Below are 13,177 nucleotides of genomic sequence, written 5' to 3'. Positions count from 1 at the left end.
TTCTAAAAGTCCATTAGAGTAAACTGGAAGTTCAAAGTGTAGTGACTTCTCATTGGCTGAGTTGTGACAGTCTCTCATTGGCTGGGTTGTTGCCAGTCAGGGAGAAAATCTTACTTCCTCCTGCAGGTAGTAAAGTAGCCTTCTTCCTGTAAGATGGCAAAGACTGCAAGGAGTGGTAGGGCATAAGACTCCTCATTCTGGCCTTTTAGCTCCATTTTAAATGAGGTTATTCAGTTTCTCAGGTATCAGCAGCAAGTATTTCACAGTTACCATTTATGAGATTGAGAAAGTTCCCTTCTATTCCTAGTTTGATGAGAATTTTCTTCATCAATGATTGTTTAATTTTTCAGATCTTCTTTTAGGTGCAAAGAAGATGATCATATGATTTCTCTCCTTTTTTTGTTATAATGGTGGATTATGATTATTTTCAAATGTTAAAGTAATCACACATTCCTGGGATAAACTGCTCTTGGATATGATGTATATGTCATTTTTTGCTTCATGTATTTTGAAACTCTGTTACTAAGTGCATGCATATTCATAATTGTTATGTCTTTAGATATATTGGCCTTTTTATAATTATGAAATATCCCTCTTTCCTTCATCTTTAGTAATACTCCTTGTCTTGAAGTCTATTTTGTCTAAGGTTAATATAGCCATTCCAGCTTTCTTATGCTTAGTGTTTGTGTGATATATATTTTTTCCATTCTTTTATTTCTGTCTTTCAAGTATATTTCTTATAGGCAGCATATAGTTGGGTCTTGCCTTTTCAGTGCATTCTGTTAACCTCTGCCTTCTAAATGGAGTGTTTAGTCTACTTACATATAACAATTATTGATAGTTGGATTTAGTGCTACTATTTTGTTATCTGTTTGTCTGTTTGTTTCATATGTTTTTTATTCTCTGTTACTCCTTTCCTGCCTTCTTTTGGATTAGAAATTTTTTTTTAGTATTCCATTTTAATTCCTATATTGGCTTTTCAGCATATCTCTTTGCATTGTTTTTCCCAGATGTTTTTCCTAGGGATTATCATAAGTATCCTTAATTTATCACAATCTACTTTGAGTTAATATTGTAGCACTTTATGTAACATATAGGAAATTTGCAACATTATATTCCATAAGCACTCCACCCATTCTTTGTGCTATTTGTATCATAGATATTACATCTATAGATGTTAAATCCCCCAATATTGTGTTATAATTTTTTTCTTTAAACAATCATATATCTTTTAAAAGAACTTAAGAGCAATGAAAAAATATATTTTATGTATACCCTCCTATTCAACCATTCCTGGTATTCTTTATTGTAGATCTGAATTATCATCTTGTATCATTTGTCTTCAGGCTGAAGAACTTCCTTTAGCATTTTTTGTTGTGCAGATCTGTTGGCAACAAATTCTTTCAGTTTTTATTTAAGTGAAAATTATGTGGCGTTTTGGCAATTCTCCATTTAATACAATATACAGCCCCCTGGTTTCCAAAATGTACTCCATGTTTTAGAGTTAAGTCTTGATAACAGTTTAGTGCATTTCTTTCCTGAATATTTCTATGTGCACACACACGTACATGCACATGCACACTAAGCTGCACTTATGTTCACATACCACCAATACTCACAAAAAGACACTCACAAACATGGTACATCTTTCTTGGATAGCTGGAAACAGGACTTGGTTCTCCTGAACTCTCTTCGAGGGCTCTTTCCCAAAACTAAATTATGTTCACTTCTATGACTTTGCCTCTCTTATTGTTTTAAGGGACCTATATTTGTTACAAGTAAATAAAGCAGGAATTATAGTTTGTTTCTCAGTTTTTCAAATACAAGGCATCATAATAGATAATGGTGCTCCTAAGGTAAATAGATCTTTGTCATGTCTGAACAGCTATCATTGACCTTGGTCAGGGAATTTGCTCATTTTGCAGAATAATCTCACACTTGTGTTTTGGATAGTAAGTGTAGATTCAGGCAGGTCACTAACAGGATATTCAAACACATTTGTCTGATTCCTTTGTAACTGAGTCTGTGCCAAGATAAACTATTATTTCATAGCATAGGAAGCATGGGCAGGGAGCTTAGAGGCTGGAGTTGGAATCTTGGCTCTGACTCTTAGACTGTTAGCTGGATACTTTGCACACATTTAACCTCTATGAAGTTCATAAGGAATGTGAAATAATTCTTTTGTACAGAGATCCTGTAGAGATTGAGGAGCCCAAAAGATTGTCCACTGATTTAAAGTCGCTTTAGTGGTCATATAACCTGGGGCGACAAACAGTACTTCACTATGGATTTCAACACATATCTATGAATAACCCATAGAGAGACCAAGCTGCTTCCAGTTATCTCACAGAATCTGAGGGTTGGGAGGGGCCTCTGGAGACCAGATGGGCAGCCTCCATCAAGTCTACCACAGGTAAGAACCAAGGTGATATACTGGTAGGGTCAGATAGATGGTATTTTTGCCATGGGACCTAGAAATGCTTAAGTCCTGTCTCAGATTAATCACATGTATCCTGTGAGTTTCACAAGGGAATTGTTCATATAAGAGTAATGATGGTGATAAATGAGAACTCAGTACAACTTCTTAGCCTGGTACTCATCACTCCCAGTTCAGACCTCTGGTAAAGCTTGGTTAGAAGGCCTCAAGGCCTAACCAGGGCTTCTCTTCCCCAAGGGCCAAGCTTACTGCCCAATGGCCATGGAGCCTGAAGAACAGATTTCTCCCAGATGTCTGAAAGCCCAGTGGAAAGGAGAAGAGGGAGAATGTTGACAGAGAGAAGAGAGCAAGACAGCCCTGACTCGACTGATTCTTCACATAGTCATCTCCTCCACTAGTAAATGTGGTTCCATCCATTCTGGACTTAATTGTTATATCATCAGATTAGCAATGATTTCTGGCTAGGGCAGACATGGCAACCCTTTATGTAATCATAGTATGGTTATGTAAGAAAGAAAAAAAAAGAGTGTGTGAAGAGAGAGCATTTGACAGGAGCAAGAAAATATACTAAGTGGTTGTGTTTAAGTAGTAAGCTTTTAGTATTTTTCAAATTTCTTATGATCAAAAATTAACTACCTATGCAATGGAAAAAATATATTCGATAGAATGTGTTCCCCAGAATTGGATATGGTCTTCTAATCCAAGAATAACATCAAGGGCAGTATTACACAGTACAGATGATGATGCTAAGGTGGAGGTGCATAAAAGAATCTATGAAGTTTGGAAGTCAAGGGAGACTTCATAAAGAAAGTGACTTTTTAGCTGGGCCTTAAAAATGGGAATGATGGAAATTCATTTTTACCACATCACATTTATTTTACTTATTATTGTGATTTGATGTTTCATGTGGTGTTGGGTTTGACTTCTGTCTCTTCAGATCAAATGTCGGATGCCTGGGGTCTGCATCTCTTTCACCTCCAGTTCCACCTACCACCTCGAAAATTGCTGCAGCAGCTCAGTTTAGCTTTGCACAGCCCAGCTGCTTGTCCAAGTCAGGCTAAGTGCTCTGAGTTACTTACAACATGAATTGCTAAATTAATGGCAAGTTTTCTTTGTCCCTGTAGCTCCTCTTCAGAAGACATCTGAGGAAACTTATGCAGAGACAGATCTGAACTCCCTGGAGAAGGAAAATGATGAGACTAAGTCTGAAGTCAAGGTAAGATCACCTTTCTTTTACTGATAGAAAATTCTGTCATGAGAGAATATTGCTGCCATAATTACCACAAAATCAAGTCTCCCACTTCATACCTATCACACCTCCAGCAGATGTGCCTGTAAAGGCATGTGGCACAGCTTGTGCTCTCAAGAGCTGAAGTTTGTAGAATTCTTTTCTCTTCTTTCTTCTGAATTGCAACTAGAAATTAAAAACTGTTTGCTCATATATGTAATTGTTGGTAGATACTGTTTTATAGAGGAAAAAGTCATTTTATTCATTCCTATAAAGTGACTTCATATTTATAATTGAACAGTGTGTGGTTTATATATAAAAAAGAACATGACAAAATTGCATAGAGCTAAACACACACACACGTGTGTATAACTGGCAAACGCTGAATAAGCTCTGTGGATTGTATTAACATTATTTTCTTGGTTTTAATATTATACTCTGTGTAGATGTTAATTACAGGAGGTTGGGGAAGGGGTACATGGGACTTCCCTGTATGTTTCTTTGCACCTCATATCTATAATTATTTCAAAATATAATAAATCTGTAATTATTTCCAAATAAAAGTTAAAAAGAGCATAAACTTTGGAATCAGGCCTACCTGTATATAAGCAAAATAACCTCTCTAAACCTGTTTCTCATCTGTAAAAATCAGGATAACAGCAGCTGCCTCCTGCAACTATTGAGCAGCAAAGAAAAATTCAAAAATTGCCAAGTACTGTATAACTGTAAAGTAACATTATATTAAAAAACCCCAATAAAATGAATTGTGAACATGTGTTGCTGTACTGCAACGCCAGAAGGGGTGTCCTTTTCTTGCCTCACTGAAAATTAAGAGCCTGGCTGACTGAATGGTTCTGAAACCTGAGGCCAGTAAACCGTGGGCTCAAATGCACTTCAGCACCAGTTTGGATCTATGACAGTTCCTAATGTGCCCCAAAATAGGACCCCACAGGGATTCCACTGATCATTAAGGAGTCACACAGGAATCATGACTCAGGCTTTTCTTCCTGGAGGCAGAAACAGTGTGGCAAGGGGAGGCTCCCACAGACTTTTTGTAGAGAAGCTGCACTCTTCTGTCAGTCTGTTTGGTCATCCTTCTGTATTCTGGGCAGATTAGAAACTGCCACGGCCAATTCAGAATCTCTCACGGTTGGAGGGATTGCATTACCGTATTTTAGAGAGTTAAAAAAACAGTTTGCAACTTCGTACAACCATATATCTTTGGTCATTATCATTTGGTAGGTTTTTGATTGGCTGTTTAAAAAAGTAAATAGCAAGTTTTTGAAATGTACAAACATAATTAAACTTCACCTTCACATCTATGAAGTCTGTGGAATCATTAACTGATATTTAAAGGGTTTAACTGTGATCATCTTCAATACCTAGCATCATCCTACCCTTTTCTGAACCCTGGGCTTCAGAGAATGTTATCCTTGAAGGTGAGGGCTGTGTCAAGTGCGCCAGAGCCTAGATACAGCCCCTGAACTCATGTGTCATTGCCAGTGACTCACAGTGTGATTTGAGCTTACTTCATAGCTCTGTGCTTTACTTTCCCCATATTTAGAAAACTTATTTATGAACTGCACACTCTATTAAAGATGCCATGGGAGTTTTAAGTATATGGAGGTTCTCATATAAAAAACTGCAAATGAGAGTGAATTATTTCAATAATCGTAAAAAATAAAAATGAATGCTACTGTTTTATTTGTTATAAAAGGAAAAACTAAGGAAATATAGTCAGTAAAGATAAAGCACCTTTCCTCAGGGAAGACCTTAAGGTAGTTAAGCTGAAAGGTTTCTATAGACTACATTTTTTACTCCTAATTTTATACAGGTAAAAATAGACAATGTAAGAGCTAGGGTGAGGAGAGAGTCAGATACCTATGGGACTGGGAAATGTTGAGTAGAATCCAAGAAGCACTGACCACCACACTTTTTCTTCTTCCTTCTTCTGTGCTGTTTATGCAATTCAGACTCCAAGCCCGTCCTGCTGGGACAATTCCTGTTGTCCTTCTGGGCTTTTGTTGTTGTTTTTCATTACTGTTGCTTTGTTTGTGTATTTAATAAAGGGCTTTTCCCACAACAACATGTACATTAACAGTCAAGGTGGTGGAGGAAGCAGGTAGGAACAGGCTGCCAGACTTGCTCAGAGTGGCAAACAGAGGCTGGTCAGACTTCTGCTTCTAAAGACCGAGGCCACAAGAAGTGTGAGCAGAAGCCATACAGTCTTGAACCACATGAGTAGGAAGAAAGAGGATTTGTACACTCAATCCCCAAATCCTAGACTTAGAAATCAATTTAGGACCAATAATACATTGTGTTGCTCAAGGTAGTGAAATGAGGGAAATCCTCATTCCAAAATATGTATGAAACTAGTAAGAAAAAGGCAGGGTAGAAAAAAAAGATTTAAACTCATGTCTGTGCAGTCCATGGGTTATTAAAGGGGGTCAAGGAGGTTGACTATCATCAAAAATAATCTTTGCTACTTGCATTTTGTGGCCACTGTCCAAGACCGATAACCAGGATGAACAGACCATGTATCTGACTCTGGATGACAATTCTGACATCCTTTTGACCGCAGGCCTAGAACTCAAGGATGAAATGAAACCATAGCCAGTCTTGGAGAGCAAATCATAACTCTGTGATAAGTGCCCCTCCTTGCCCTCAAGAATAAGTGCTCACATGGGCAAAAAAAGCTATTAACTGAAATCCCTCATGACTCCTGCTAGAGTCACTGATACTTAGTACCTGCAACAATATAATATGATTTTATCGTCATCAGAGAATTCATGCCCAAAAAAGGTGTTCCCTCATCTCCAGCCGGGTGATCCCTGTGCCTGTTGGCAGGAATTTGGCGCGCTAAAGTCGGCTAGGTGGCCGAGGCTCCCAGGCAGCCGTCTGGGGCTGTCTGCTGCCATGCTCGGGGCTCGCTGACCACCTGGGGAAGCCTCCGCGGTGCTGGCAGTAGTGATGTGGCTACTTCCCGTTGTCATGTCACCATCTGGAAGCTGGAAGCCTGACTCATGGGGGCTGCTTTCCCTGGGCGGCCCAGATCGTGGCCCCTTTGGAGCTGGTGAGGAGCCAAAGGCTGCTGACTTTTTTCCTGAATGTGAGCTCACTGGCTGTGAGCTGTTCCCAGACACCTGCCAGAGTGGTTTAAAGTAGCAGAGGCCTTTTCAAGCTTCTGAGCAAACAGGCTCTTCTGTAAAAATTAAAAACAAAAGAACCCACACCTGGTGGGGAACAGAGAGGTGAGGGAAGAGTCACTAACACTGACTGAGGGCCTGACATGGTGCTGGGTGCTCTGTGTACCTGATCTCACCGTGAATCCTCGGTTCCTTGTGAGGAAGGTGATGTTTCCTTGTCTGCCCAGTGATGCTGCTGAGATCTAGGAAGTTTAGTGACTTTTCCTAAGAGTCACACAACTAGGAAATGGTAGAACTGGAATTTGAAACTGGCAGTTTACTTAATCTAGCAGTTTACTTATCTTACGTAACCCATCTACCTGATTACTTACTTAATCTACCCAACTAGTAGTTTACTTGATGTCTCATATTCTAAATTTCCTCTTCTGCAAAATGGGGATAAATAAAGTAACATCACAGGTGGTTGATAAAATGAGAAATATATGGAAAGCACCTAGCACAATTACTGACATATAGCAGGTTCTTAGAAATGTTTTAGTTTCCCATTTAATCCTATGTTAATAGGCATTATGTTCTGTGTAAAAGATGAAAAGAAGCTGAAGGAAGGTCAGATTCAGGTCTTAAGTTGAATAGCTTCTTCTAATTGTGAAAAAGTACCTTTTTACCAAATGGTAACAGACCAGGGCCAAATCCAGTTCCTTGCTTTCTTATTCCTTTAAATCCCAAAAGCTCTGTTTACCTTTCTGATTCTCCACAAGAGAACTGAATGAACTATAAGCCATTTCAGTGCTCACTTTCTATGATGTTTGAAGTCTAATCATTCTTAGAGCAAATAAGAGATTCAGAGAATATACCAAATCCTTGAGGCAGCCCCTGACCAAGCTCTCTGAAAAATTTCTAGAATGAAGAGTCTCAAGGTTTCCTATGTATTGCAGCCCTGAGAAGCTTAAGAATAATGTAGATTCTCACACTCCACCCTCAGAGAGTCTGATTCAGGAGGTCTGGGATAGGGCTCTGAATTTTAAATTAAAAATTTTTGATTTGGTGACTAGAGTGCAGGTGCTGTTACAAGGAGCACACTTTTGGTCCCACTGGCCTAGAGCATCTTTGGATGGCCATGAGGACTGGGGATGAAGGAGAACTCATTAAGGTGGATAAGGACCTCCGAGGTAATATGGAGTCCAAAATTCAGGGGAGTGAAGGTGTGATTGTATTCATCTGTGACAGTGTATTTTCATTCACTGAGGGAGCTACATCAGAAAAAAGACAGAATAACAGTAAGACCATGGTTGGCTTTGTTCTTTGACCAATAAAATATCGACATGACTGATATATTTGATAGGTACAATTTGGGCAACTAACTCAGATCAATTTAATATAGTCAAAGCAATCTCTGTAAGTCGTATGAAAATAATTCTAAACTCAGGAAACTTACAAGTTTCATGGGGGAAAAAACATATTTCCAATAATTTATAATATGAAGCAGGATGACATACCTCCAATAAAAGGAATATAATGTGTTAGAGGGCAGAAGAGGGAGCAGTTCATAACAAATATATTGGGGATGTTTTTACAAAGGAGGTGGCATTTGAACTTTTTAGAATAAATGTAACTTTGGAAGGCAGATAAGATGAAGGGCATCCCACGGTGAGGAAGGGTATGAAGTCTTGGAGGCCTGAAAGGGCATAGGCTATTCTGGGAATGGCTCAAGAAGGCTAAGAAGGTAGAATAAAAACAGGTTGCTGTAGGCTCTAGTCGAGGGTTCTTGTGAAGGAGGGCCCCTATATATTAGCGAACTCTGATATGACAATGAAGAATAGATTGGATGAAGGTAGGCAGGCTGACCAGCTGCCAGCACTTGCCACAGTCTAGGTGAGACTGCAGTATTGAGAGTCTACTTATGGCAGTGGCAAAAGGGAGATGGGCAGAGCTCTTACCCATTAATCCAGAAGTTTTCCTCAGTGCCTGGAATACACTAGGTTGTTAGAGAAAGTCTGATGAGTGAAGGAGTAGATCAAGGCAGAGAAGACAGGGGAGGGATTTAATAGGGAGGGAAGGAAGGTATTGAAGATACCTTTGAGATTTCCATCTTGGATATCTCATTAGGTGAATTTATTGACCAACATAGAGCACTCAGGAGGAACAGTAGAAACTGAGGACTTATGAAGGTGGAGTCCAGCGTTTTTAGAGTTTTAAAGATCTTTAAGAGCAACCCATACCCTCTGTTTCTGTTAGCTGGGCTGACTCTGTCTCAGAGGCTGTAGCCCTCCCTACACCAAGGAGAGTCAACCAATAGCCTTGAGGTTATGAGGCAATTACTTGTGAGCTAGATTAGGGCCCAAAGATTGGTCTAATTGAGCACTTTTCAAACTTTTTATTTTGGTAATGAGTTAAGATTTACATACATATAAAAATGAAGTTACATCGACATTTATGCATTGAGGTTAAAATCAATACAAAATCAAAACATCCCTGAGAAAAATTCAGGAATTTATGGACAACTTCTTTTCAGTGTCCTTGGCACACTTCAATCCCATTTTTCTTGGATTGGGAATGAGAGAGAAATTTCTTGTGAAGTGTTTCTCACTCTGTGATATTTTAAACAGAACAACAGACTTGAAAGTCATTTTTAAAACAAGGCTGCAGTTTTTTGAGAAGACGTTTCCCCCATAAACAGAAAATAAATACTGTTTAGAATATTAGTCCAGCCTATAAAAAACAGTTTTGCTGGTAAGATCATCGAATGAATTACTAACAATACTAGCTGGGAAAGTCAAAATGTTAGATAAAAGCAACCCTGGAAATTATTTGAAATAGGCAAAGTTTACATTTGGGACCCATTCCTCTGTCTTTCTCTAGTCATTTCCGATTTCCACAAAGTTTCAGGACCTCTCATGCTGTCTCCTCAAGCCTGCCCTTCTCCTCCAAATGGCTTCAGTCTATAAAATGTGCTAAAAACTTCCTCTACCCTCCCTTCCCTCTTGGAAGCCCCCACTCAATGCAGATGATGTGGACAATATCTGAACAAGCTAGTTTACAACAATGCATGGATGATGTGTGAATGACAGCGCCTTAACCCTCCTGGAAATACTTGTCATTTTAAAAGGGACTGCCCTGTCATCCAGAGGAATCTTTAGGCAATAGCTTCTTCAGACAATGTCAACAAAGAGTAGGAAAGCTGTGCTGGGAAGAGTTAATGAGATGGAGCCAACAGGCCAGAGCAAGCAGCTAGGACTGCTTTCCAGAACAGATTCTTTAAATGGTTACTGTTTTTCAAAAGTCCTTCCTACTGTTCTCCACAGCAGAACCCACTGAATCTCAAAAAAAAGAGGGCTTCCCCCTTTTCTCCAGCAGTTCCAGGCGCAGAAGGGGGAAGGCAGAGTCACACGTCCCACGGCTGATGTTCTTCACTCTGGGACTCTATCTCTAAGAGCACCCTGGACGGAGGCTGGAGGTGAATAGAGGTTTTCTTTCCTTTCTTTCCACCATCCTTCCCTACACCTCACCATTCTACAATTTTTTAGTGATTCTTATCATACCTCTTCAATTATATTGGGTTTTCATAATTAATTTACAATACCCAGAAAATGCTTAACCTTAAACGATTTTTGTAATGATCTCTCCTCATACTTGAAATGGAAGAGGGTGCTTCAGCCCCTTGTCTGCCTTTCCTTTTCTCAGAATGAGATCCAGTAACTTCTGTTTTTAAGAAATGTGATAACATAATAAATAGTACTTTCACTTTAAATTACCAGATAACCATCACTTTGAAAGACGTAGAACTGAAATTGCTTCCCAAGTAGCCCAAGTTGCTATCTGTCCTTTGGGGAAGAAAAAGATATTTTAATAATCAATTGAAAATTAGCTACTGGTACTTTAAAAAATGTAGGTACTTTTAAAAAGCTGATATTTTTAAAAGGATATATTCTTCAGGAAAATTAAAGATTTTTCACAGAATTCCTTCAAGCCAGGCACTTAGCCTGTTTTCTCAATTTTGAAATATGTCTTTCTTCAAAATAAAGGGGAAACAAAACAATTAGATTATATGTTTGTTGAGAAGACACAGGACCTTAAATTTGAGACGCTTCTAGAGAACCTGTATGTGAGTTGGTGTCACTTTGAAACGGGGAGAGGCTGGGGTGGAGATGGGCGTATGAGTAGTGACATTGAGCCCAGAGCATTTGCCAGACTGCCTGCCTTCGCTGCCACCCTTTTATTTCAGAATACAGTGAACATAAAGGGGGAGGGGCTTTTCCACTTGATTAGCCTCCCCATAGGGTTGTTTGTGGGTTGTTTCCCTTTTAAAGTACCAGTTGGCTGAGAAAATCCCGGCTTTGGGATACCCTAGGGGCAACTCCAAGTCAAGGTTACTGAAGGGAAACAGGATATGATTTCACAAGAAGTTTGTTGCTCTGTTTTAAGAGAGTGTCATTTTATAATTCAGTGAGGCTTGTAAGGAATCCCTAACAATGAAATATAGAACACTTGGTGGGTTGGTCTGTGCTCAGTTTTCTTGGTCCATTATTTGAATAAAATGACCTATATTTGAAATAAGCAAGCATTTATTCGAATATGCTGCTTTCCTCTTAGTGTTTTCAGGAAGCTTAATTTAAATGTTTCCCAAAAGTACTCTAGCTACAGTTTAGCTGTCATCTCAAAATCAGAAGAAACAGCACCTGTGTTGGTATTTTATATTATAAACAGAGGGACATTTCATAGCCAAATCACACAATCTCCCTCTTTTTACACAGAAAAAAATGGGCGCTTTGGGAGATTAAGTGATTTGGCCAACATCTCCCAGCTGTTGAGAAATATCGGCTCTATACTGCACAGGAATAGGTAGAAATTGCCCAGCAATTACTGAAGGTCAGTGTGCTGGGGCTTCACATACATTTCCTATTTTAATCCCCACAAAGTACATGTTAAAGAGCCAGCCATAAATGCCATTTATTGAATCTTTGTACTAAGCATTTTAATTCATTATCTCTAATCACCATAACAACCCTCCAATGTAGATGTAAACAGCCCTATTTTACAGATAGACAACTAACATGTGGAGAAGTTTTGCCCAAGGCCACTTTTAAAAAGTAAGCCAGTATTCCTACCCAGGTCTGCCTCTCACACCTAACTTTGTATTCTTTTCACTCTCTAGAGGTTTTCAAATTACAGGTCACAATGGACCCAGCATTTAAAAAGGGGTATAAAGAACAGAATGATAATTAGTTAATTAGTTTAATTAATTCATAATTTCAAAATAGAGTGTATCACAACTGAACCCAGCATTTAAAAAGGAATATAAAGAACAGAATGATAATTAATTAGTTTAATTAATTCATAATTTCAAAATAGAGTGTATCACATCACTTGTATATCTCTTTTATATGAGTTTCTTTCCCCAACACCACCAAGCCATTAACTCAGTTCTGACACTGTCTACATGGAGAGAGCACAGATACCACAGGTTAAGTGTTCAATCCTACAGGACTGTCCCCCTGCCCCTTCAGATAACAATCTCAAGCCCAGGTTGTCACTGGTTGTAACTCCGGGGGGAATATCCCGGACCAAAATACCTTTGAAACAAATCAATCAAAGGGAGAAATAAAGTGGGAGAAATCCTTTTATTTCTTAAGAGCAGTCTGCTTCTGCTCTTGTGATTTGCAGCCCAGCTGCAGAAGAGGCCCCACACAACCTCTCCGTGTTGGCCCTTGTAATTACCAATTGATATGGAGATGGACTTCTTCTCTCCACCCCTTGGAAACACCTATTAATATGGAGATGCACTAAGGCCAGGAGAGAGATCCTGGAAATACTGCAATTTTATCCAGGCTGGTGCGTCTGACTTACTGTCTATAGATCAGAGGTTCCCATAACCCCCTCCTTGGGTTTGATTACTTTGCTGGCTCAGCTCAAAGAACTCAGAGAAACATTTTACCCACTGGGTTACCATTTTACTATAAAAACATGTAATTTAGGAACAGCCGGATGTAAGAGAGACATAGGTTGAGATACATGAGAAGGGCATGGTGCTTCATGCTCTCTGAGCAAGCCACTCTCCCTGAATCCCCATATGTTCCCCAACCCGGAAGCCCTCTTTGGGGGTTCTTATGGAGGTTTTATTACATTTGCAGGATTGATTAAATCACTGGCTGTTGGTGACTGAACTCAATCTCTAGCCTCTCTCCCCTCCCTGTAAGTGGTGGTGATGACTGAAATTCCAGCCCTCTACCTACAGGGTTGGTTTCCCCTGGCAACCAGCCTCCATCTGGAGGTGTGGTCCAAAAGCCACCTCATTAACATAAACTCAGGGGTGACTGAAAGGGGTTTGTTACAAATATTAAGATGGCTTTATTACTCTTATCACTTAGG

The 13,177-nt window shown here is 39.4% G+C and overlaps 1 protein-coding gene across 3 annotated transcripts in view; it reads left to right on the top strand.

Moving 5' to 3' along the window:
• Nucleotides 1–13,177, top strand: part of MCF2L2 (MCF.2 cell line derived transforming sequence-like 2) — a 274,274-nt gene that overhangs the window by 160,501 nt on the left and 100,596 nt on the right. For all 3 annotated transcript variants that reach the window (XM_036926717.2, XM_036926715.2, XM_036926718.2), the window contains one exon: nt 3,562–3,653. In XM_036926717.2, the coding sequence (XP_036782612.2) occupies nt 3,562–3,653 (92 nt within the window). The remainder of the gene's footprint in view (nt 1–3,561; nt 3,654–13,177) is intronic.

This window comes from Manis pentadactyla, chromosome 1 (assembly GCF_030020395.1).
Source record: "Manis pentadactyla isolate mManPen7 chromosome 1, mManPen7.hap1, whole genome shotgun sequence".
NCBI classification, from domain to species: Eukaryota; Metazoa; Chordata; class Mammalia; order Pholidota; family Manidae; genus Manis; species Manis pentadactyla.
Note: the sequence above shows the minus strand (reverse complement) of the source record. Positions and strands in the feature narration are given on the sequence as shown.